Source organism: Hyperolius riggenbachi, chromosome 9 (assembly GCF_040937935.1).
Source record: "Hyperolius riggenbachi isolate aHypRig1 chromosome 9, aHypRig1.pri, whole genome shotgun sequence".
In the NCBI taxonomy this organism is placed as follows: domain Eukaryota; kingdom Metazoa; phylum Chordata; class Amphibia; order Anura; family Hyperoliidae; genus Hyperolius; species Hyperolius riggenbachi.
In genome coordinates, this window is record NC_090654.1 from 45361502 (window position 1) to 45388841 (window position 27340).

The 27340-nt window shown below is 46.4% G+C and overlaps 1 protein-coding gene across 1 annotated transcript in view; it reads left to right on the top strand.

The window, feature by feature from the left end:
- LOC137532286 (sodium- and chloride-dependent creatine transporter 1-like) overlaps positions 1-27340 on the top strand; it is a 121979-nt gene that overhangs the window by 51991 nt on the left and 42648 nt on the right. Inside the window, exons 2-3 of the mRNA XM_068252647.1 lie at positions 17888-18139; positions 24428-24559. Coding sequence (XP_068108748.1) covers positions 17888-18139; positions 24428-24559 — 384 coding nt within the window. The remainder of the gene's footprint in view (positions 1-17887; positions 18140-24427; positions 24560-27340) is intronic.

Consider the following 27340-nt stretch of genomic DNA (forward strand, 5'->3'; position numbering starts at 1 on the left):
ATATATATATATTGATATATATGTATATGTTGATATATATGTATATGTTGATATATATGTATATGTTGATATATATGTATATGTTGATATATATATATGTTGATATATACTTGACCTACTTACATAACATATGTATTGCACTGTTCACGTTTTGATTTTAGTGATTTTTCTACAATAAAAAAAAAGAGAAAATCCTTCTTAGCATTTCCCATTTTAACTGTGGCTATTTTGAAGAATATCCTGATGTCATTTCCTCCCTTAGGGTGCGTACAGACATGCGACTGTAGTCGTTTGAAACGATCATTACCGACGGCATTGCCCGACGATCGTTTGTAAAAAGTGCACAAACGATCATTAAAACGACCGACCAACGAGATATGTCGTTGGTAAAGAACGATCCATTCTGCCAGATCTTTTCCAACGACCATCGTTCAAAAAGTAATGTCTGTACAACGATCGGTCGTTGATCGTTCGTTCTCAAAGCTTTGCACATGCTCAAACAGTTCTTTTTGACACTTGTGTTTAAAATCAGTTTATACATCATGTTGCGCACGCAACGCTCGTTCCAAGATCGTTCGTACACGAACGATGTTCAAAGTAGCCTTTCTTCAAACGATCATCGGCCGATACCTCCTTTAACATCGTTCGTCGTTCAGAACGAACGATCGTTATCGTATGTCTGTACGTACCCTTACTCTCCTCTGCCTGATTATGTATGCACACTATAGAAAGTGCATTGTCTCAGCATGAGTAATCAGAGAGGAACAGAGGTGTGGGAGGGGAAAACAGGAGGTAAAGAGGCTTCAGCCAGTCAGGCTGCATTAGTTACGTCTGAGGGGAATGTAGAGAAGCAAAATAAGGACAACCCAGCATACCCTGCAACTTCCTTTGTGTGTACCAAATTTTGTGTGTGTACCAAATAAGAGTCAGGTTAACTGGGGAATGATCATTTATCAACAAGAAAAGTATAATAATGGTGATCTTAACTTTTGGATTGCCTGGTTAGCATTCAGATTACTTGTTTACCAGATAAAAGTAAAGAATTGATTTTATGCCCGACAGTTAAACTTTAACAAACTGTTCCCCTCGCTCCTGCTAAACAATAAATTATGTATAATTCATTTTTTGAAAACATGTATAAATACATTTTTGAGAAAAATATATAAAAGTTTTCAAAAAACTATAAAGGTGGATGTAGTTGTCTATTACATTTTGTAGGCTTCACTGCCAGTGTGTGTGGATGTCCTTGGCAAATTATGTTGTGCCATATAAAGAATACTTGGTTGGCCCAGTGTGTAATATGCTGGCGCGTTCTGACGTCACGTCATGTGACCTCCTGTTGCTATGGAGAGGCAACACAGGACTTTGGTGAGTGAGGTGAGTTTCAAATCCCCACGCTGCCCTCTCACAATTTTACAGGAGGGGGGGCACAATCCGGCTGCTTGCCGGCGACCTGGAGAAGCAGCGCACGTGGGCCGGATGGGGAGTTTGCCCGGCGCTGGCATAGACAGTGCTGTCTGTAGACAGATTTGATCTTTCTGAACAGGTCGACGACAACTAGTAGGAAAGACTTTACCTATGCATCCCCGTTGGATAACAGCAATATAACAAGACCACCTCAAGCAGTGGAAGGAAACAACTAGGAACTACAATAGAGTAGAGCAGCACAACAGCACACAACACCCCACATACCCATTAACAGAATGCACAGTGTCATCTTGCTGTTTAGCTTACACACAGTTTAAGCATGAAAGTTGTTGCACTGACACTATATATTCCAACACTATCATGGTAGATCGAAGCCTGTACCTCTAGAGGTCTGTGCTATGGAAATGATTATTGAAAAGACATCAGTGGGTTGAAGTGAGTGTAATAAGAATAACAAAAGCAATCTCTACACATCAGTGGTATTACAGCAGAGCCTAGAGATCTCAACTGACAAAGATACAGACACTGCGAACGCTGAAACACAATCTGGACTGCAGACCTTTTTTTTCACATGTAATCACTGGCACATGCACGTGTGCGCCCTTTATACTGCGATTATATGGTACGCAAATACCAGCGGCTTTGTCCTTATCTTGTAGATACAACAGCTCAGCTCGGAAAAATCAAATTCTGCTGCCCTAATTGAAGCAGACGTGACACGCTGGCTGCAGACATATAATTCACTCTGACATTTCATTTAGCCTCCAGGTCAGGCTGTATCTGGAAAGGGCGCACAAGTCCAGCAGAAATATTGCAAATCAGTTGTCACCTGTATAGAAAAGGATCTTCATGTGCTGGCCTTTCGCTGGGCTTCTGCAAGGCTTCTGCTCAGCGCCTCCTTCAAACGCCGTCAGTTTTTCTTTTCCCAAGAACGCCAGCGTTTAACAGCTTTTAATGGCTTTTGAAGGCTTTTAATGGCTTTAGGTGTGTAGTGTTTGAGAGCGTTGCGTTTTCTGGGCTTTTGGTGGCTTTTGCAGAAAGTGAGGGAAAGCGCCGCTGGGATTTGTGTCAGCAGGAAGTGGAAATACAGGCTTTTGTTGCCTTCCAGTGGCTTTTGCTGGCATTCAAATGCAACGCAAGCAACAGCAAACGACTTCTAGAAGCTGCATGTTGCAATCGAGACGAGATGCTGGGATAGTCCTCTCCACAGCACAGAAGTGTCAGACATGATGAAATTAGAGTGCAGGCAAGCTGGTAAATATGCACAGCATGATGCAGAGCTTGCCTGGACTCAGGGTCCGTGGGCAAACATCTGTCTGGTCTCTCCCCATTGTTATAATGACTGCATGTGTGGATAAGGTGTGGAACTGTGGATAACAAGCTGAAAAGTTTTTGACAGTCCCTAGACTCCAGGAGGGCTTCTTTCTGACTTGTGTGAGAGACTGACAGGGACAGGAGTCCGATTACAGGCAAGTAGCCTGTGTGATGTGGGACTTCAATGCAGATAAGTTCTCTGCTCCATCTCCGGGGCTATTCTCAATTTCTCCACTCCTCTCTCTGGGCTAGTGCACGCCAAAATGACAATAGCAATCGCTAGCAATTTGTGAGTGTGATTTTGTGAAGTTATTTTCAGAGCGATTTTTGAATGAATTGCTCAAAAACATGCTACATGCAGTATACCTGCGATTTTGAAAAAATCACAACGCTGCTGTGGGAACACCCACATAGGGTAACATTAGCCAAGCGCTTTTCAAATCACTGTTGATTTGAAAAACGCTCAGAAGCCCTCTTGGTGTGCACCAGCCCTCCCTCATTCACCTTTGTTTCCCTCTTCCCCTAGAGCTGACTGTGTGTTCTTGTCTTACAGGAAAGCTAAATAAAAGTGCAATCCTGGTGAGGCAAAATATTATTATTTAGTATTTATGTAGCGCCGACATCTTCCGCAGATGCATATATCCCTGCATCATATGGGTATCGCTTGCGCTATGTGAAACTATGTAGCATATTCCACTGAATTGTCCAAACTAAGTCTATCTCCTGTTCCTCTCTTGGGGAGTTGTTCCAGCGCTGTCCCCCGTTCACATTTGCTGCTACCAGAAGCCCTCAGAAACACTCGTGTCCTTGAGTACTTCCAAAGATAGGCAGCTCCGTAATACGCCAGCGCACTTTTGTGCATGGGCAGTATGGAGCCACCTGTATTCGGAAGCACTCGGGACATACGTGCTTCTGGACCTTTCAGGAACCCCCCCCTTAAAAATCCTGCGTTTGCCCCTGCTACTGACAGGCTTTTATGAAAGCCTGCAAAAGCTTGTACTAAACGCTCCCATTCACTTGCATGGGACGGCACTCGATCCCTAAAAATGTTGCTTTTGCCCGTTGCCAAAAACGCTGCATTTTACGCCTGCAAAGCGTTCTTGTGACCCAGCCCTAATATGGGTAATTACATCCAGGTGCCAATGTTTTCATAGGGGCCTAATTATAAAGGGAGCCTGCAGGAACAACAGCTCAAATAGTCAGGCGTAGTGATGCTCAAATACCCCTTTTCAAAATTCGAGTTAGGTCGAATTCGAATAGTAAATTATTCGAGGTCAGTCGAATATTCGAGTCGAATAATTTTTACTATTCGATTCGACCTCAGACTTCGAGCTCACTATTCGAGTCGGTATTCGAGCTCACTATTCGAGCTGACTATTCGAATTGGCCTTAAATAGCTTCCAACACTTGTTTTGAGGGTGAATGATGCAAGAAACATCTTTTTTTCCAAGTAACAACAGCAAGTGATTATGTGGGGATGTTCCTTTAAAAAAAAATGTGGAAAGAGAAGTTGTGTCCTTAATTTTGTTCAGTAGTGTTACTGTATATACTTGTTCTTCTTCTTCTTTATCTTTCTTCTTCTTCTTCTAGATCTTCTTCTTCTATATCTTCTTCTTCTTCTTCTATATTGTCTTCTTCTTCTTTTTCTTCTTCTTCTTCATCATCTTCTTCTTCTTCTTCATCATCTTCTTCTTCTTCTTCTTCATCTTCTTCTTCTTCATCATCTTCTTCTTCATCTTCATCTTCTTCATCTTCTTCTTCTTCATCTTCTTCATCTTCATCTTCTTCATCTTCTTCTTCTTCTTCTTCTTCTTCTTCATCTTCTTCTTCTTCATCATCATCTTCTTCTTCATCTTCTTCTTCATCTTCTTCTTCTTCATCTTCTTCTTCTTCATCTTCTTCATCTTCATCTTCTTCTTCTTCTTTTTCATCTTCATCTTCTTCTTCTTCTTTTTCATCTTCTTCTTCATCATCTTCTTCATCTTCTTCTTCATCTTCTTCTTCATCTTCATCTTCTCCTTCTTTTTCAATATCGTCTTCTTCTTCTTCACGTATTTCTCTTTTCAATTTTTTTTTAAAGAAATGCAGCTATTTTTGAGCGTAACAAATAGCTGGTGGGCGCACGCATGTTGGAAGCGCCATTGTATGTGCTCCCTGGCAGTGGAAACACAAAGACAGCAGGAGGTAAATTCAGCAGCAGGAGGAGGAGGATGAGTGTGTGGCAGCAGGCAGTCAATGAGGCAGGCAGCTCGCCGTGACATAATAGCCCTGGTACCTAGCGGTGATACCAGGGCTGTAAATAAACACAACAGGAGGTCCCAGACAGCGGTCGTGCAGCCCACATTGTGTCCAATACACAACTGGGACAACACAGTTTTCAACCCGGGCACCTCAGAAAAATTAAACCTTTTTTTTTTTTTTTAATGGTTTGTTTGGTTTTGGTTTTGCAACCAATATAGCTATTGTTTGACGTAATAGCTGGTGGCAGAGTGGCAGCAGAAGAAGGTAATTCTGTGTACCCTGGCAGTGGGAAACACAGACAGACAGCAGCAGCAGCAGCAGGAGGAGGTATGGAGGAGCAGTGTGAGTGTGGCAGCAGGTAGGCAGCGTGACATAATAGCCCTGGTACCTAGCGGTGATACCAGGGCTGTAAATAAACACAACAGGAGGTCCCAGACAGCGGTCGTGCAGCCCACATTGTGTCCAATACACAACTGGGACAACACAGTTTTCAACCCGGGCACCTCAGAAAAATTAAACCTTTTTTTTTTTTAATGGTTTTTTGGTTTTTGGTTTTACAACCAATATAGCTATTGTTTGACGTAATAGCTGGTGGCAGAGTGGCAGCAGAAGAAGGTAATTCTGTGTACCCTGGCAGTGGGAAACACAGACAGACAGCAGAAGGGCAGTACACAGCAGCCCACTGTAGGTGTAAAATGTGTGGCTGCAGGCGACGTAATAGTCAAAGTGAACCAGGCTGGCTTAGTGAGCAGGAGCCAGGAGGTGGTAAAGGGTGGTAAGGCACATTAACGATGGTTCCGGCAGCCAGTTCATGTCCCCCTCTCGCCGACAACAGGGGCCAGGAACTCGCCTTCCACCCACGCCTGGTTCATCTTGAGAAACGTCAGTCTGTCCACAGACTTGTGAGACAGACGTGAGCGTTTCTCGGTGACCACGCCACCAGCTGCACTGAAGCAGCGCTCGGACAGCACGCTGGAAGGGGGGCAGGACAGCACTTCCAGGGCGTACTGCGCCAGCTCGCTCCAGATCTCCATGCGCTTGACCCAATACTCCATGGGATCAACAGGGGCATCGCTGTCAAGCCCGCTGTACGACCCCATGTAGTCAGCCACCATGCGGGTCAGGCGCTGGCTGTGACCGGAGGAGGATGCTGCTGCATGCATCTCCTCTCTAGTCACTGCTGCCGGAGCCTCTACAGTCCTGTAGAGCTCGTGGCTGAGAGACAGCAGGTCTGTGGGGCGCTTGCTGCTGCTGGATGCAGGCACCTGCTGCTGCCTCTGTGCTCGCTGCTAGACAGTGGGGGTGGAAGGCTGGGGGAAGGCTTCCTCCAAGCGCTCAGCAAGGGCCTGCTGCAAGCTCCTTATTTGTTGCGCTGGGTCTCCTCCTGCAGGCGGCAGGAACTGGCTCAACTTCCCCTTGAGGCGTGGGTCCAACATCATGCTGATCCAGATGTCCTCCCTCTGCTTCATCTGGATCACCCTGGGGTCCCTGCGCAGGCACATCAGCATGTGCGCTGCCATTGGGAAGAGGCGGGCCACGTCTGCTGGCACATCGACGTCAGTGCTGTCCTCATCCTCCTCCTCTGCCGCCTCATCCTCTCTCCACCCCCGCACCAACTCAGCTGCGCTGTGCTGATCCCCCTCATCAGCAGCCAGGTCAGGGACCTCCACCAAGTCCTCCTCCTCCTCCCCCTCAGAGGTGGACTGCGCAGCTGGTTGCCGCTCCTGCTGGTCCAAGGCTGCCGCTCCCTGTTCCAGCAAAGCATCGAGGGCCCTGTTCAGCAGAGAAACCAGGGGCACCCACTCGCAGACCATAGCATGGTCCCTGCTCACCATGTTTGTGGCCTGCAGGAAGGGAGCCAGCACAAAGCACACCTGCTGCATGTGCCTCCAGTCATCATCGGGGACGATGGACAGGATGTTGCTGGTCTTGTCCCTTCTCTGAGCGGCGGAAACAGTGGCCAGGGCAAGGTACTGGTTGACAGCGTGCTTCTGTTCAACCAGACGCTCCAACATCGCCAGGGTGGAGTTCCAGCGAGTCGGAACGTCAAGGATCAGCCGATGGCGTGGCAGATCCAGCTCCTTTTGCACGTCTTCCAGGCTCGCACAGGCTGCAGCCGAGCGCCGGAAGTGACGCACAACATTCCTTGCCGTTTCCAGCAGTTCACCCATCCCCTGGTAGGTGCGCAGGAACTTCTGCACCACCAGGTTCAGCACGTGGGCAAGACAGGGGATGTGGGTCAGGTTTCCCCTGTCTATTGCGGCAACCAGATTGGCCCCATTGTCGGCCACCACCTCTCCGACTCTGAGGCCTCTGGGGGTCAGCCAAATCCTCTCCTGCTCCTGGAGTTTGGCCAACACATGGGTTGCCGTCAGCTTGGTCTTCCCAAGGCTGACCAAGTGCAGCAGCGCTTGGCAGTGGCGTGCCTTCACGCTGCTGCTGAGGCGGGGGGTTTGGCCAGGTGTGCCGGAGGATGGCAGAGGATCGGAGGAACCTGCTGCAGTTCCCCTGACCCTGCGGGGTGGACCACACACTGTGTTGCTGCTGCTGCTGTGCCCGCTGCTGCTCTCCCATCCTCACCCCCTTCCACCAAGCTGACCCAGTGGACAGTGAAGGACAGTTAGCGGCCTGTCCCGAAGCGGCTGCTCCAGGAGTCCATGGTGACGTGGACCCTTTCACCAACCGCGTGCTCCAGCCCTCGCTCCACATTGGCCATCACAAAGCGGTGCAGTGCAGGAATGGCCTTGCGGGCAAAGAAGTGTCTGCTGGGGAGCTGCCAGTCTGGGGCTGCGCAAGCAAGCAGCGCACGAATGTCGCTCCCCTCCTGCACGAGCGTGTACGGCAGGAGTTGGGAGCACATGGCCCGTGCCAGCAAGCCGTTCAGCTGCCGCACGCGACGGCTGCTGGGAGGCAGAGCCCTAACCACCCCCTGGAAGGACTCGCTCAAAAGGCTCTGGCGTGGCCTTTTGCTGACACGGGAATCAGCAGACACAGCAGAGGAGGCCACTGAGGACTGGCTGCCAGAACAGGCCTCAGTGTCGGCGGCAGGAGTTGCAGAGGGGGGAGGAGCAGTGCGTTTCCGCACTCCTGCTGGTGCTGCTGGAGGAGCAGGAGGGCGGGTGGCTGCTGTTGCTGCTGCTGCTGCTGCTGAAGGCTGTGCAGTGATGGGTGTGGTGCCACTGCCAGCACCAGATGCCTTCAGCCTCTGGAACTCCTCATGCTGGTGGAAATGTTTAGCCGCAAGGTGGTTGATGAGCGAGCTGGTGCAGAACTTTAAGGGGTCTGCACCTCTGCTCAACTTCCGCTGACAGTGGTTGCAAGTGGCGTACTTGCTGTACACAGTGGGCATGGTGAAATATCGCCAGATTGGTGACTTAAACATCCCCCTACGGCATGGAAGCGCTGCTGCCTGTCTCCCTGTGGTGGTTGGGGGGGGGGCTTGGGGGGCTTGGGTGCGGCTGGTGGTGGTACTGGCAGATGCTGCTGCTGCTGCTGCTGCTGAGCCTGAGACACCAGCAGGCTGTGGGACCTGCCTACTGCTGCTGCCAATGCTTGCAATGATGCGCCTCCTTGCAAGGCCCACAAGAGCATCCTCCTCCTCCTCCTCAGAGCTGCTGAGGACGACATCCCCTGGAGGTGGTGGCACCCAGTCTCTGTCTGTCACCGGGTCATCATCATCCTCCCCCTCCTGAAACATGTCCTGCTGGGATGAGGACCCCCCAAACTCCTCTCCTGATGCATGGATGGGCTGCTTGACTGTCGCCACAGTCTTGCTGTCCAATCCCTCATCCCCCAAAGTGCCCATCAGCATCTCCTCCTCAAAATCGCCAACAACAGCAGACAATTGACTCATGATGCCTGGGGTCAAAAGACTGCTGAATGACAGGTCGCCAACTGACGGTGAACTGGCCTCCTCCCCAGGCCCTGCTGGGCGGCTGCTGCGAACAGGGGTGGTGGTGGTGGTGGTGGTGGTGAGGGTGGAGGCCTCGGATGCAGAGCTGATGGCGGGCTGCTCATCCTCCGTCATGAGTTGCACCACAGTGTCTGCATCCTTTTCCTCAATGGGACGTTTCCGACCCGGCTGGAGGAAAATGGGAGCAGGTGCTACACGCTGCTGCTGCTGTGTCTCTGCAGCGTGAGTTGCAGATGCTCCTGCTGGGCGGCGCCCAAGGTGTCCACGGCCAGTGGCTATGGGAGGAATGTTAGCCACTGACGCTGCTGCTGCTGCGGAACTGTTCATGGTGGCGCGCCCGCGGCCGCGGCTTGCCACAATGCTGCTCCCTCTCCTCCTGATTCCCTTGCTGCCCTTGCCCTTGCCCAAACCGCGCTGGCTGCCACTTCCAGACATCTTCAATGTTTTGGGCGTATAGACAAAAGTTTTTTAAAAGGGCGGGTGAAAAGTGGGGTACTTTAATGAGGTGAGTTGGTTGGTTGGTGAGGTGACTGAGTGAGTGTCCCCTAGTACAGTAAGTAAGTAGTAACAGTCAGGAAGTACAACTAGCAGTTACAATAATCAGTAGTAATCACAAGTAAATTTAGTGTGTGTACACTCAGACAGTGAGTGCACGCACGCAGGAGCTAGTAGCCTATGAACACAGTGACTGAGTGTCCTAGACTCCTAGTACAGTAAGAGTAAGTAGTAACAGTAAGTAGAACTAACTAATTACAATAATCAATCAGCGATCAGAAGGAAATGGAGTGTGGGTGTGTGTACACTCAGACAGTGAGTGCACGCACGCAGGAGCTAGTAGCCTATGAACACAGTGACTGAGTGTCCTAGACTCCTAGTACAGTAAGAGTAAGTAGTAACAGTAAGTAGAACTAACTAATTACAATAATCAATCAGCGATCAGAAGGAAATAGAGTGTGGGTGGTGTGTGTACACTCAGACAGTGAGTGCACGCACGCAGGAGCTAGTAGCCTATGGACAGTGACTGAGTGTCCTAGACTCCTAGTACAGTAAGAGTAAGTAGTAACAGTAAGTACAACTAACTAATTACGATAATCAATCAGCGATCAGAAGGAAATGGAGTGTGGGTGTGTGTACACTCAGACAGTGAGTGCACGCACGCAGGAGCTAGTAGCCTATGAACACAGTGACTGAGTGTCCTAGACTCCTAGTACAGTAAGAGTAAGTAGTAACACTAAGTAGAACTAACTAATTACAATAATCAATCAGCGATCAGAAGGAAATGGAGTGTGGGTGTGTGTACACTCAGACAGTGAGTGCACGCACGCAGGAGCTAGTAGCCTATGAACACAGTGACTGAGTGTCCTAGACTCCTAGTACAGTAAGAGTAAGTAGTAACAGTAAGTACAACTAACTAATTACGATAATCAATCAGCGATCAGAAGGAAATAGAGTGTGTGTTGTGTGTGTACACTCAGACAGTGAGTGCAGTGCGCACACGCAGGAGCTAGTAGCCTATATGAACAGTGACAGTGAGTGTCCCTACGGGTACAGTAAGAGTAAGTAGTAAGTAAGTACAACTAACTAACAATAATCTATCAGTAATCAGAAGGAAATAGAGTGTGTGTACACACAGACAGTGAGTGAGTGCACACACGCAGGAGCTAGCTAGTAGCCTATAAACAGTGACAGTCAGTGAGTGTCCTACTCCTAGTACAGTATAACTACAATACTATTAGTAAAGGACAGCAGAAATACTGGTATAGATGAGAGAAATAAACAGAGGACAGCTGCCCACAGAGGCAAGGCCCCCCTGAGGCCTAAACCTGTAAGCTTGCAGCAGCTGCCTGTCTCTAATGTAACACACAAGCTACTAACTAAAATACAATGTCTATCTAACTAACAACAATATAGGTGTGTATAGGAGGTGTATGTGAGCAAAAACGCTAGGCAAATGACCACAATAGAGCTCTTGCTAAGCCAAAGCACAAAGGAGCAACTCTCTCTCTGTACAAGTCTCAGGCAAGCACGGAGAAACGTAACATGGCGGCCGCTATTTATAGGGTAGGGGCTGGCCAGGGTCCCCCTCTGTGATTGGCTGCCGTCAGAGGGCCTGGGAGCCCTCTGATTGGCTCTAAGGACATCAATCTGGGCTATGACGCTATTCGAGCTCGGTACCGAGCTCGAATAGCGCCGGGTTGCTCGAATAGCTCGAATAGTGAATGGGCTATTCGAGTGTACTCGGATAGCCCATTCGAATAGCTCCAGCTATTCGGAGCTCGAATACCGAGCTCGAATAGCTGAAAAAGAGCTCGAATATTCGAGCTACTCGAATATTCGAGCTCTGCTGAGCACCACTGGTCAGGCGTGTGTACAGAGGCCCCCGGCCCAGTGACGGCTGCTTAGCAAGTGATCTACCTGGCAGATCAACAGGGGAGTTGCTAGGCTCCTAAGAGAAAATGGGTGTGGCTATGCACCAGAATGTGGGTGTGACCATGGGTGGAGCCAAATTTACATGAATTTAACAGCGGTACAAAGACTGCACAGCAAAATGTTGAATGAAGCCCCCCTCCATTGATACAACCCAACCCCCCCCCCCCCCCCCCCCCCCCCAAAATGCAGCATATCATAAATAGGTAGTGTCACTTAAACATAACTAGGCACTACCTGGCTTCTGTGCTGGCTGATCTGGCTTTCTGCTTGACAGGCCCCCCTCCCATGGTCCCATGGGCCTCTCATTGAGGCACCACAACACCCAGCATGCCTCCATAAAGAACCACAGCTCCCTGCATGCCCCCATAAAGGCATCACAGCATCCAGCATTGCACCACAGCACCCAGAATGCCCACATAGAGGCACCACAGCACCCAGCATACCCCCAATTGATGCACCACAGCTACTAGCATGCCCACCATTGAGGTACCACAGCTGACTCTGCCTGGGGGACATTGGGGTCACCCCAGAATAGATCCGGGGCACGTGCCACTGATCTTTGGGGCTAGCAACGGCCCTGCAGATCAACTTGGCCAAGCGAGAGCCAACTTCTTTGACGATTCTGCTCCTCCTCCCGCCGCATGACATCAACCACACACTGCTCTGTCATCCCTCCGCCCCTCCCGCATAGCAAGAGAACACGTCAGCTACACAGCTGACACACCTCTGTACAGGTTGGCCCAGCAATGTCGCTTAAGGGGAACGGGTCTCTATTCCCGGCGGATGACATCAGTTGAAAGGTGTGTACGCACCTTTAAAGGACAACTGAAGCGAGAAGAATAAGGAAACTGCCATATTTATTTCCTTTTAAGCAATACAGTTGCCTGGCAGTCCTGCTGATCTATTTGCCTACAGCAGTGTCTGAATAACACCACAGCAGTGTCTGAATAACACCAGAAACAAGCATGCAGCTAATCTTGTCAGTTCTGACAATAAATGTCAGAAACACCTGATCTGCTGCATGCTTGTTCAGGGGCTATGGCTAATAGTATTAGAAGCAGAGGATCAGGAGGACAGCCAGGCAACTGGTACTGCGTAAAAGGAAATAAATATGACAGCCTCCATATTACAAATACAGGTAAAAAGAAAGTTGCAAGTAACTTCTAGTCTTGAAAATACTTTTTGTCTTTTTTTAAGTATGGGCTTGGTAGATAAGCCTCAGCTGTCAGGAAAAAACCTGTTATCTACAGATAAAAGCAGCCGGCCTATTGCAAAGGACTTCAGCTACCGTTATCATGCACAATGTAGAGCACAATAGCATTTGTAGTGAGGATTGTTACATTCCTGACATTCCTTTCAAGTATATGACCATCAGCTCTACTTCTGGTGAGTACACCTACCTTCTACTTACCTTCTGTGTGACAGTACAACAGGGGTGTAGCAATAGCCATAGCAGTCATAGCAGCTGCTAAGAGGCCCTGGAGCAGAGGGGGCCCAGGTGTTACTTAAAGGACCTCTGTCGCGAAAATCTTACAATTTTAAATACATGTAAACATATACAAATAAGACGTACGTTTCTTCCAGAGTAAAATGAAACATTAAATTACTTTTTTCCCATGTTGCTGTCACTTACAATAAGTAGTAGAAATCTGACATTACCAACAGGTTTTGGACTAGCCCATCAGGGTTTTCTTTATTTTTAAAAGCACTTAGTGAATGGCAGTTGCTCCATCCAACTGCCAAAATAGTGTGCAACAAGCAGGGAGGCTGGCCAGCATCCATGTATACATTTTTTTAGGGAATGTATTTATACAAAATAAAGGCCATGCTGAGAATCCCCTATGGAGAGATGGACTAGCCCAAATCCCGTCGGTAATGTCAGATTTCTACTACTTACTGTAAAAAAAAAGTTTAACCTGGTGCTTCTACCGCCCCCTGCAGCTGCCCTGTGCCCGCGTCGGGACAAGCCAATCCTCCGGTCCCCCACAGTGACTAAGTCTCGATTTCAGCGACAGAGCCAGTCGATGGCCACTGCGCTTGCATGGCCCTGGACGTGCACGCCCTTGATCAGGCTCCCATCGCCGGGAGCGTCCTGTGCATGCGCAGTACAAGTACTAGAGCGCAGTACAATGGGAGCATGATTGAGGACGCATGCGGGCAGGGCCGCGCAGGCGCAGTGGCCATCGACTGGCTCAGACAGTCGCCAACATTGAAACTGAGTCGCAGTGGGGGACCAGAGGATTGGTTTGTCCCGGCACGTTCACAAGGCGGCTACAGGGGGCCAAGTAAGTTAAACTTTTGTTTTTAATTGCTTTAGGTTTCCCTTAAACTGGTCATCGCCGGCTGCTATTTCAGTTTATTATCTGTTTTGTTTAATAAAACATGATATAGCCACAGTGTTTGTTCCCCAGGGTATAGCAGTACCAGCTGACAGAGGAGCATGTGTGACCAGCTCGCTGTAATCACTGCTCTCTCCACTTCCCGGGCCACCAGCTAATCAGGTGTTGAGGCAATCTGAGTATAATGCAGCGATATCTCTCGGCCTGTGTTTACCTGATCACTGAGCAGGAACCAGGGCGAGATAACAATTATGTTGTTGGGAAGCTGGTCATCATATGCTATCTTCATTCTGCTCATTAATTGCAATCTGGCCCCTCTCCATTTACTCAGACTGGGTAGGGCGGAATTGTGTGTAACTATCACTACCGGTAGTAATGTCCCTAATTCAGAACGGTAATGTTTGTTTGGATGATTTACATTTTGACATTTATCACATGGTGACATTTTTACTGCTGGCAGGTGATGCCAGTGGAAGGAGATGCTGCTTGATTTTTTGTCAGTTGGAAACAGCAGTAAACAACTGTTATTTCCCACAGTGCAACAAGGCTCACAGACAGGAATCCTGACATCACACTGTGGGAGGGGTTTCACCACAATACCAGCCATACAGACCCCCCTGATGATCTTTTCGAGAAATGGAATAGATTTCTCATGGGAAAGGGGCTATCAGCAACAGATTTTGATGAAGTTCAATTCTTGGTTACGCTTTCTCCTTAAATCGGAATATTTGGCACACTGAAGGCAGGCTGTCCGGGATGTGAAGGATGTGCTGGGAGGATGAGGCGGTGATGAAATGGAGGTAGCAGGTGCAGAGGGAGCGATGACCTTGTAGATGACAAGAGGAGTATTGATCCACTTCCATTCTTCAGCCTTGCCAAGACCTGACCACTCTATGATCTTTATCACACTGACCTCTCTGTGAACCCCGCTTCCTTCCGCCTTTCTGTCTTGCAGATGTATAGAGCGGCTTATATAAGGGTACATACATGCAAGAGCAATAATGCAATATAACCCATAACACTTAGTCAGGCTGACCCTCATCTAAGTGGATTGAACGCTCTGAATCCCCAGTCAATCCTCTGTGCAGTGCGTATTAGGAGAACTTTAAAGAAGACCATTTAATATGTTCCGTATACATGTTCCTTGCTGTTTGTTTTGTACTATGTACAGCGCTATAGAAGAGGTTGGCACTATATAAATAAATAATAATTACCCCACCACCCGCAGCAGTAATAGAGAGCCTTACATTGCAGGCTCTTGCACAGGCTTATTTTTGTTATCAATTGTCCTCTTTAAATAGAAGCTGTCAGGCATACTATCTCAGAAAAAAAACACATACATAGGTAGATAAATACTTGCTCTACTTACATAACATATGTATTGCACTGTCCATGATTTGAGTTTAGTGATTTTTCTACAGTAAAAACAGAGAAAATACTTCTTAGCGTTTCCCATTTTAAGTGTGGCTATTTTGAAGCCAATACTGATGTCATTTCCTCCCTGCCTGATTGTGTATGCATTGCCTGCCCTCCACTATGGAAAGTGCATTGTCTCAGCATGAGAAATATTAGCCAATCAGAGAGAAACAGAGGTGTGGGAGGGGAAAACAGGAGGGAAAGAGGCTTCAGCCAATCGGCTGCATTAGTTAAGTCTGAGGGGACATAGAGCAGCAAAAAAGGACAACCCAGCATGCCCTGCAACTTCCTTTTTGTGTACAAATTTTGTGTCTACCAAATAAGAGTCAGGTAAACAGGGGAATGATCATTTATCGATTAGAAAAGTAATAGTGATCTTAACTTTTGGATTGCCTGGTTAGCATCCTTATTACTTGTTTACCAGATAAAAATAAAGAATTGATTTTTTTATTTCATGCCCGGCAGTTACGCTTTAAATTTTATGTTTTATCTTTTAGTCCCCAAACACACTTGAAACCATCATGTCCTGTAAAGATCTTTACTGAGCATGTGAATGATCATTGCAGGGGAAGCAGGGAATGTGGGCGTTGGGCGCCTGCTATCAGCGGAAGTTTGGGCACCGCCATGGGGGCACCTTGTATGTATTGGTAAGGAGGGTAATGTTGGCGTCTGTGGTGCCCAATAAATATTGAGAATTGGCCCCGAATAAGGTTAAGATTAGCCACAGGGGAGGAAGGGTTAAGGTTGGATGTGTGTGTGGGGGGGGGGGGGGGGGGAGGAGTTTTGTGGTCATGGAGCAGTTAAGGTTAGCCGTGGGGAAAAAGGGTCAAGGTTAGCTGTTGGGGGGAGAGGGGTTGCGGTGGCAGAGATGGTTAAAGTTATCCATAGCGAAGGATGATCTAAGGCTAGCCATCAAGGGAAGGGTTAAAGTTAGCTGTGGGTGGGGGTAGCAGTGGCAGGGAGGGTTAAGGTTAGCCGCGGGGAGGGGGAGGGGTTAGACATCGGTAGTGGGAACGTTCAGTGTGAGAGTATATTGATAATAATTCTTATTTTGGATATAAGGGTTTCAAGATAGAACTGTCTCACTGGCGTCTTCAGATACTCTTTATATTTATTTATATTTATATGAACTTCTTATCTCTTTCCTGTAATGTTTGTCACAGCCACACACAGGTTTTTGGCCTCTCATCTGGGAGACTGTGATTTATAACCCTGGGTTATTAGCCCTTACAGTGAAAAAAGAAAAAGTGGACTCGCGCTTATCTCGCCATGCTACATGTCACTTCACGTACATTGTAACACCTGTCTGCCTGAAAACACCAGTTGGGAACAAGACCAGTGCACCAAGTGATTTATGTCTTAGAGGCAGGGCTGGATTTACCATTGTTGGTGCTGTAGATGTAGATAAATCTGGACACCCATTCTTCCGCTATTTACTGCTGTCTGACTTCCCCTGACCCCCTCCTATTGCAGAGTTTTCAGGGAAGACCTCTGGAGTGCCTACTGCCTAGTCAGGCACGTCTGTCCCAGGGCGTACGTACGAAAAGGGCGTCGGGAAAAAAGGGCGCGTGGTATAAACGATAAATGGAAATATCGTTTATAGAAATTATTGTGTAGAATTTCGTTTATAAATAGTGATTTAAAAATGTATAAATCACTAAATAATGTGTATGAGATCGGCAATTCTTAAAACGTTAATCTTCCCTGTTTGTAAAGTGAAACTTATATTTTCGTTTATTAAAAACCCTCCCTGTACCTATCCCTAACCCCTAGACCCCCTGTTGGTGCCTAAACCTAAGACCCCCCTGTTGGTGCCTAACCCTAAGACCCCCCTGTTGGTGCCTAACCCTAAGACCCCCCTGTTGGTGCCTAAACCTAAGACCCCCCTGTTAGTGCCTAAACCTAAGACCCCCCTGTAGGTGCCTAACCCTAAGACCCCCCTGTAGGTGCCTAACCCTAAGACCCCCCTGTTGGTGCCTAAACCTAAGACCCCCCTGTTAGTGCCTAAACCTAAGACCCCCCTGTAGGTGCCTAAACCTAAGACCCCCCTGTTGGTGCCTAAACCTAAAACCCCCTATGGATAATAATGTTTTACAGACATGAATAAATAAAGAATGTAAAGAAAAAAAATGTAAATTATTTTTTTGGGTGGATAATAATGTGTTAGAAATGTTTTAGAAATAGTGATTTATTATCTTCATAAACGTTATTCGTCACGGGCTCATTTTGTAAACTTAAATCATCACAAACATAGTTATAAATCCTTAAAAATCTCCGGGCGCCGTTATAAATCCTTAAAAATCTCCGGCGCCTTATTTTCCCCGTTCAGCGCCCATTAAACGATATTTATAATGAAAGTGAATGGGGCGCCCTTTTTGTCCACTTGTCTCATGCGCCCAAATCTACTGCTTCCTGTCCCAGGGCCTTGGCAGTGGTTCAGCTCACACATCTCCTCCCGATCACTGTCATGTGACTTATAAAAAAGGAGGAGTGAAAGAGGGGAGGGGGCTACTGCAGAGGAACTGGTGCTCAGAAAGGTAAGTATTTGTTGTAAAAAAGGGAAACAAGTAAAACCTAAAGAATGAAATGTATTTTGTCTTGAAGTGACAGAATGTATGTGGCGTAAGGGCTGTCATGGTTGCATTTAGCAACCGCTCAGATTGTTCTCTTGTTTTGTTTTTTTGGTTCACATGAATTTCTTTTGATAATGCTGGTAGTAAGAAGGAACTAGCATGTAGTGTTACACTGTATTATTATAAATAAAGCTTTGTGACTTTGACGCTGGCTCTCTCTTGTGTTTCCTCAGAAAAAGATGGGGCCTGCTCGAGGGCTCCGGAGATGGAGGGATCTGAGACAACTGGAGGGGGAGAAGCAGTCCCGGATGAAAAGGCCGTCATCGCTCCTCTGGTACTGCCCAGCATGGGCCCGGTGGAGATACCCATCCCAGAGAGAGAGACCTGGACACGGCAGATGGACTTCATCATGTCCTGCGTGGGATTTGCGGTTGGTCTGGGGAACGTGTGGAGGTTTCCATATCTCTGCTACAAGAATGGAGGGGGTAAGAGACGACCTTGTAGGCTTGGTTGTATTTTTTATGCATGTTGTGTGACACATATCATAAATTATTTTGCACATAATCCAGTTTGTATTGTTAATGTTTTACTACCTGGCTGACTGGGTCTATAAAACGGTCTTCCTGTACCGATGTCAGATGCTGCTAGCCTAGGGAACAGCAAGTCTACGAACTATGCATACCGCTCCCCCTATCTACCAGTGCTGATATTACACTTAGTAACTAATTTGGCATGCGTGACATCAAAGTTAAACCTAAAGCTGTGTACACTTGCATAATTACTGTAGCTCATCCAGATTGGGACTCAATCCCTTGGGTGACAGTTTTGGGCAAAGGTCTGTACAGACCTGTCGCTGTAGATCCGTTCTTTTGCTATGAAGGGGGAAGAGGGACGACAGAGCGACATGGAGCAAGCAAGGTGAGTAGTTGAAAAATAAGTTCACTTGATGATTCATTGGGGAGGGTTGGGGGTCGCTGTACACATGCTAGATTCTTGGCAGAGGTGGGCCCCTACCCTTGGCCAAGAACCATTTAGCACATGAACAAGGCTTAAAGGAAACCTTAATTGGTCAAAAAAAGGTTGAGATTTACTTGCCAGGGCCTTCTCCCAGCCCTCCGCAATCTATGAGGGTCCTCGCTGTCCTCCGGGTCTGCACTATTGTTCCCTCTAAGTCCGTAAGTAGCTCAGTCGCAGCCTATTGTGCATGCACGGTCCTGGATGTACGCCCCTTCAATCATGCGCCCGGCCGCAAGAGTGCAATCCAAGAGATGCACGTGGCCAGGACGACGCATACGGTGAAAATGGCACAATTTGGGCGCAGGGTAAAGCTGATAAACGGTTTACCCTGCTCCTGCACAAGTCCTGGCGGCGTTAATTACTATTCCCCCTCCAGGCCGCCATGCATAGTGGGGGAAAGATGTAATTTGGCTTCCAGCTATTGCCATATTATAGTCTTTTTTGTAGTAATTTTTGCTTTGTCTTTTGACGGCACACAAATTACTCACTGAGTGCTGCTATAGAATTCCTATTACAGCCTATAGTGGCGCTGGCTGCATCCAAATCTCCTGCGCTGTTTCTTAGAGATTTTCTTCAAGAAGGCTTTTACTGTCAATAAATACTTTTACAGAAGTAATTACAAACGCAATCTGAAAAGTTTCCTTACGGTGAAGCATCGGTGAAGGTCTTTCTCAAACGAAAAAGAAGCGTAATAAGATTTGGTCTTCCTCCACACAACCCGCTGTGCCATCCCGGAATAGAAACCACTCCCGAAACGTACTTTGCAGCACGTGAGGAGAAGCTTTTAAGGTCGAGAGCTACTCCTGCATCTATTTCTGGAGACTCCATTAATGCTTCAGCAAATGTCCTGAAATAACCGTCCAACTCCACCGAATAATCCTCCTCTTCTAAAATCTCTACCGGAGTCTATATTGTGGGGGAGGAGAGTGCCTTCTAGCTCGTTAGATAACCAAACAGGAGAAATATGAAATTAATGGAAAGTCTATTGAATTAGGAGCCAACTCTAGGAGAAAAAAAAAATTAAATTAGAGAAGAAAGGATTTAGAATTTCTAACTAGGTCCAGGTTTTTCCTATTTCTTTGTTCCCATTTGGTAGCATTCACCCGAAACAGGTAAATAGATGACATATAGCGAGCACGGCCTCTATTTGCAAAGAGGGCAGCCCAGTGTTTATTTTTTTAGCTGTTGCCTACTGCATTCAAATTAACGCTAATAGCTGCCAATCCCTCCGTCTTTATCATTGCCCAAAATATTGGCGATAGAGTTGAGCAATGAGGGGGCTTTAGACGCCACTGGAAGGTGGTGGGGGTGTCGTTAGTATTAGATGTAAAGGTTAGGCACCACCAGGGTGGGGGTTAAGGTTACACATCCCGGGGGGGGGTGAGCTTTAGGTTTAGGCAATGACAGGGGGATCCTTAGGGTTATCCATCACTTGGGGGGATCGGTTAGTGGTAGGCATCCAGAGGGAGGGTTTGTGTTAGGGTTAGGTCATAGTAAAATACTAGTAAATATGACTAATATTTCATTATCAGCATTAAAGTGGACCTGAACGCTTGCACAGGACAGAAGGAAAACAGAGAAACGCACCCTGTATGCATTTAGAGAGTTTAGCCTGTCTAATTCCCCCATATTTGTGTCTAATCACAAGTTGTAATTTGATCTCTCAGCTGACTACCACGGTAGAGACGGCAGATAAGCTCATTTGAAAGCACAAGCTGTTAACAATATGTCTGCTTCCATGAATCAGGAAGTAGAAACACTGCAGATTTATTGCAGGATTTGTATCAGCTGTAACAAAGAAATGTTTTTGTTTAACCTCTTTAAGACCGCGTCACGCTGAGGGGCGTGAACGTGGTACCTCCCCAAGGACCGCCTAACGCCGATCAGCGTAAAGTCCTGGGGGAGTGTTTTGCAGGGATTAGGCACCACCAGGGTGGGGGTTAAGGTTACACATCCCGGGGGGGGGGGGGGAGCTTTAGGTTTAGCTAATGACAGGGGGGTCCTTAGGGTTAGCCATCACTTGGGGGGATCGGTTAGTGCTAGGAATCCAGAGGGAGGGTTTCGTATGCTCCTGATTATTATTACAATTTACAAAATGTGTAAATAAGCTAAATGTATTACTACAGGCACAACATTCCTTTTTAATATGCACGAGGTGTAATTTTGCATTCATCCCAGATTCAGATATGAAGATACAAAGTGATGTGCAGAAAATTAGCATCCAATTAAAAATGCGCATACCATCATAGCAGATTAGATTTTTTTTGCATTCAGATGAAATGGTCACTTTAATAAGCAGGAATGACCTATATTAAGGCAGGGAATGGGGAATCGGAGCGTTTTCTCATCTGACATCTCGCAGAGTCACACACTCTATAAATGGAAATGTACTGCGGCAGGCGGGGAGGGTGAGAGGGAAATAAAGAGTTATTTGCGGAAGAAACATTGCCGAGAGGTATGGGACAGGCAGAGGAAGATACAGCAGAAGATGAATTATACATCACACAGCATGGTCCCCTATCTCTGATCTCTCCTTATGAAGCAGGAGAGACAATCAGTCCCATTCACTGATACATAGCGGCCGCCCAGCACTGACTGAGGGCTTCTGGGTTACATATAGGAAGGCGCTAAGCGTACAGTATAGGAATACATAAGGACTGAACTTCATGCCTATCAGTAGCTGATACCCCCTTTTCCCATGAGAAATCTTTTACTTTGCTTGAATAGCTCATAATGGGGGTCTGTATGGCTGATTTTGTGGTAAAACCCCTCCCACAGTGTGATGTCATGACCATGGTCCTGACAGTTTCCTGTCTGAACCCTGTTGCATTGTGGGAAATAACAGTTGTTTCTAAGGCCTCCGACACATTAGGCAATGCAGATGGCCGTGCGTTCTGAACGCAAGCGCACGTGATCGCCATCTGTGTTGCCATGCGTTGAGGTGCTGATCCCATGCATTACAGTGAATGGGATCAGCGATGTGCTTTGCCAAAAATGCATGTAGCAGTGTGATAGCGCATCGCATGATTCACTGGACCGTGATAACTCAAATATCACATCTTGTCAAAGATCACACCTTATAAAAAGATATCACACCTTATCAAAGATATCACACCTTATCAAAGTTACCACGCCTTATCAGAGTAGTATAGTGAGCGCTACGAACCTATGCCTGCTAATTGGCAATGGCACTCGTCCTGCCCTGAGCCCCTGCGGGTTCATAGCACTCGCTATGCTACTCTGATAAGGCGTGTTAACTTTGATAAGATGTGATATCTTTTCATAAGGTGTGATATTTGAGTTATCACGGTTTAGTGAATCAAGCCCATAGACTGAACGTCAGAAGTTCTGTTTCTGCACTTCTGATGTTCTTGCTGATTGCACACCATACGCGCTGCTGAAATGCGCATGGCAGTGTGTATAGTGTGAACAAGGCCTAACTGCCAAGCAACCAGTACAGCATATTCCTCTGTGCATACGTATATCTATAAAAAAACAACCTTTTACCCTGTTAGTGGGTGTGGTTATAGATAATGGCAGTTCTTTTCATGTCTACCAGCAATAAAGATGATAACATGCAGGCTCATTGTTGATTAAACAACATGAACAAATTACATAACGAATATCAATCAATGACTTGATCTCTCTTCAATTTTTAACTTCTCACTTTACAATGTGTTGATTTATTTGTTTAACCTTTTTGCTAAAGTTCCGCTTTAAGAATTTCCAAGACTCTCTTATCGACATCAGAATCATTTTTATTTCGGCCAAATAAAGGTGCCCATACATCTGTTGATTTTACAGCCGCTGTGGTCAGTCCGGTGCACAGCAGTAACAGTATGCGATATCCTGATGAACTGTCTCCCTAAATATAAATGTAGATTATCAGTGCGGTCTGTATGGCTGATATTGTGGTGTGACAGTGTGATGTCATGACCATGGTCCTGACAGTTTGCTGGCAAATAACTACTGTTTCCAACTGCCAAGCAAGCAAACAGAATCTCCCTCTGTGCATAGAACTCCCAGTATTAACATTCCGCACAGATCACCAGGCAGGACTAAAGATGTCACCACCAGTCATACATTTCAAAATGTAAATCCAGGAGATGAAAGATTTTACAATGGGCAAACACTGACTAAATAATCCATACATAATTATTGTAAGCAATAAGCAATTTTACGCATTGTTGTTTTCACTACAGTTCCATGTTGTTGCTGCAGAGCCGCATGCTGACTAGACATAAAGGGGGATGTAGCATGCTCCAAATCCATTTATTATTTCTGTTACAAAAGAAACAGACTTTGTTTTTTCTTTTCTTTTTTAATAGCGTAAATATGAACTATGTTGCTATGCTGGCAATTTAAAAGGGAATGTGCAGTGTTGTGTTTACTGTATAATATTTCCAAAACAAATGTTTTAGCGCCACCTGCTGGCTGGACTGGTAGAGTTTTGTGAGCAGGACTAACTGCTGCTCTGAGCCAAGTCCTCCCAAGACTCACAGAGCGATAATTAAATTCTCCATGCACAGATCTAGAAGAGCCAACTTAGTAATCAGAGTGCTCTGATGTTAAGTTTGTCTTTTACCCATTTGGGTTGGAGGGTTTCACTGACAAGTATAGAAACTGAGGATTTTAAATATCATTTTTAATTGCCTCATGAGCTAGAACTTATTATTGTGTGCTTATATAGCGCTGACATCCTCTGCAGCACTTTACAAAGTACAGTCATGTCACTGACTATCCTCAGGACCTCACAATCTAATCTTACCATAGTGATAGTCTAATGTCCGATCATATTATTATTATGTATTTATATAGCTCTGACATTTTCTCCGAAACTTTACAGAGTACATAGTCATGTCACTGACTGTCCTCAGAGGAGCGAGTGGTGTATGTGTTGTGGCGGGTGTTCCAGAAGAGAGGAGAGGATCAAGAGAAGTCTTGGTGGGAGTGAGAAAAGCCAAGTCAGTAGCTGAAAGGTAGAGGTGGATATTGAAAGCCTATAGGTGGGATTGGAAGCCAAAGGAACTGACGAGCTGATCAAGACCATAAACATAGATAGAGAAAAGGTGAGGTCTAAGGACTGAGCCTTGGGGAACTCTAGCAGTGAGGGCTCATGGAGAGGAGTTGCCGCCAGAGTGAGTGACTCTGAAGGTCCTGTCTGTGAGATACGAGGAAAGCCAGGAGAGAGCAAGAGCCTGTATGCCAATGGATGAGAGGATTTGGAAAAGGAGAGGCTGGTCCACTGTGTCGAAAGTGGAAGAGAGATAGAGGAGGATGAGGCCGACCCGGAACCCAACCTGGCGAGGTCGGGTTCTGCAGCGGAGAAGGCCAGGAGCTTCCGGAGCTGTGACGAGGGCACAGGATGGCTGCCACAGGCTGGAGGAAGCCCCAGGTAAGTGGATCTTTTTTCTTTTTTTTTACACCTTGGATATTTCCTTTAAGGAGGAGACAAACCTGCTATAGACTTGTAATTCACAGGAAGTAGTGAATTTTTAAGATCCCACTTTCTGAACAGGAAACCAGCCACTGCAGTAGACTTCCCTTTGTAGGGATAGATGCACAGCTGCAGGCAAGCACAGCTATAAAACAGATTTTTAAATCATAAAATATAATGACAAAAGCAGTTCTTATAATTTAAAATAAACACATTTGTGCTTATATAATTTAACAAATTCTGTTTCCAGTTTAGATCGACTTTGAATCTCGTTTTGTTCAGCTTTACTGATGGCCATGTTCTTGTTGTCTTCACACAGGTGTGTTTCTCATCCCCTACTTGCTGATTGTGTTCGTGGGCGGGATACCGGTCTTCTTCTTGGAAATTGCGTTGGGTCAGTTCATGAAGCAAGGAGGAATTGCAGCGTGGAACATTGCTCCACTTTTTAAAGGTAACCTATGTATAATGGAGCACAACCTACATGATGGTCAGTCTGAACCCACCAGGGCCTGAAGGGGAAAGCCTGATTGCAACACAGTAAGTGAGGAGGAAATGATAAACTGCTGAGATAAACAAGTGTATCTATAATCCCAATCCTGAAGAAGGCTTTCCTGGAATCCCATAGTCTTAGTTTGGTTAAAAGGTTCAAAAGCCATGTTTAAAGTAAACCTGTGAGGTAAAGAGAACCTGAACTACAAATAATAAGTCAAAATAACCATACACAGGTCATACTTACCTCCTGTGTAGTCTACTCCTCAATTGCTTTCTCCTCTCCTGCGTGAGCGTCCCATTTGTCCACTGTGAACAATGGAATTCTCTGTCCTCCATTTTAAAAATGGCCATTACCCCATAACTGCTTCCTGGTCAGCACGCTGTTAAACTGTAATATCACCCGCTTGAGCCATAGGGAAACATGGACATTACCTTGCACATGCAGTTGTAACTGACAGCTGCTGATATCTAACTGACAGTAACTGGTATATTTCAGTTCTGACAAAATATTGTCAGAACTGGAAAGGATCGATGAAAGAAGAAAATGAGAGCTTCTGAGAGGAACTGACAGTGAGGTTAGTATGTATTATTCATTTGCAGCTACGTCATGTGTTTATTTTAATAATTTTACCCACTTCAGGTTCCCTTTAACGGGAATAAAAATGAGATACTGTACTTACCTCGGGAGGGGAAAGCCTTCAGATTCTCCAGAGGTTACCCCGTCCTCATCCACCAGAGCACAGACCCCCGAAGTGCAGCTGCATTGCACCTACAGTATGAAGCTGCACGGACCTTCTCGGGCTTTGGCGGAAATAGCTGAGCCCTATCGGGTCTGTGCTACTACATATGCATGAGCTGAAGGGACAGCATTGGAACGGGCCGAGGGAGAAGGACATGGGATGCCTCTGGAGGATCCAATAGCATCCCCCGCCCGAGGTAAGTACCTTTTACTTTTTTCCCCCTACATGTACACTTTTTGAGTGCCTCAGATACCTGAAGCTATTTTCTTTTAATGTTACTTGGCTCCCATACAGACAAAACTTGAACTATTGAACTTGTTATCTATTTCCTGCTCTGTACTCTGATGCACTGGCACACAGATTCCCAACCCTAATTAGTTATTTGTAGGAGTTACACTACAGTCCAGCTATACATAAATTGTGATTTACAGCCCTAGATTCTTAACCTTTACAATGAGAAAAAAAAAGGAACACAGCCTAGTTCTATATAGGTTTGGGACTGTACATATATGTTTATCTCATCATGTTACATGTCACTGTAGGTACCCTTTAAGGACCTTGTCCAGTGAAAGATCTTATTAAATGTATGTCTGGTTTTGTAAATGTAATGTTATGGTTTAAAAATATCCCTGAAGCATGTCACTACTATGACCCCACATCCCCCAGCAGCCTGATCAGTCACAAGCCAAACTGCCTTATGTTGAAAGAATAGGGAAGGGAGGAAGAAGGGCAGTGGGGGAGGGATTGGACAAGTGGGGGACGGGGGGCTTGAGCTACTGCTTATCACCCCTGCCAAACATGACATGGAGGAGGCATTGCCAGGCTGCCCCACAGCTTCCTACCCAGAGGTCATTGCAGGAGGTGGCTTGACCAGTGGACGGGTGGCGTTATCTAGCTCTTATTGGGCCATATTCTATTCCAGGTGATCATTGGCTTTCAGCATGTAAGTTACTTATCACCTGGTTATCTCATGAGCATTACTTGCAAATCCAATGGCTGTCTTCACTCGTCCGATGGCCGAGCGTTAAGCGCATTAATCAGGTGAATATTGTCTATTCACGTGAATGATGCTTCCGTATCCCAAGCGAGGGTGAGTGAGGTTTTATGCGTGGAAGAGGGGCCACAACACAGAATGAGGTCATGAAAAGTATAAGCTCGGCCTTGTAGCCAGTCCAGAATTGGTCACTGAAGGCTACTGCACTTTCTATGCCTCTATAAGCTAAAAGAATGTATAAGCCAGACAAGGGTCCCTTTGTTGGGGAAGTGAAATATTATCTCTATGATTGCCCCAGAGACATCCCATTACTCCGCAGTGTGCGTCTGTCTCTATATGTGGAGCCCGGCAGATTATAAATGGGGACTGGGGGGAACATCAGATATTACAATAATAAACAATTCTCTGTTATCTTTTCTCCTCTGGAGAGAACTGATAAAATATGGAGGAGAATAAATAATATTTTACATCAAAATACACCCCAGGCCTGCGAGAGCCGAGATGAAAAATAAACGCTCAGATGGTGGCCGGGGTCTTACAAGAGGATACATGTCTCCTGTTGTGCAATAAACCCTGGAAATACTGTAGAACATATAGTTTAGCTGTAGATATTGCTGAAAAGGTTTAGAACGCATGTGGAGTTTATCCTTCTATTTGTGGAGCCCCACAATTGGCTATCTGATATTTATTATTATTCAGTATTTATATAGCGCCGACATCTTCCGCAGCACTTTACAGATTACATAGTCATGTCGCTGACTGTCTTCAGAGGAGCTCACAATCTATTCCTACTGTAGTCATGTCCAGTATATACGTATAGCTATCAGATCCGCTACCGCCGATTGCGGCGTGATTACTGTGAGCTGATCACAATGATTACAGGGTCAGAGCCAATGGCATTGGCTCCTGACCGGCTCAAGGAGTGGACTTCAGCGGCGGAGATCGGCAAGAGAGGCGGGTCCGTGCTGCATGAGGTCAGTGAGTCCCGTTTTTGTTACCTAATGGG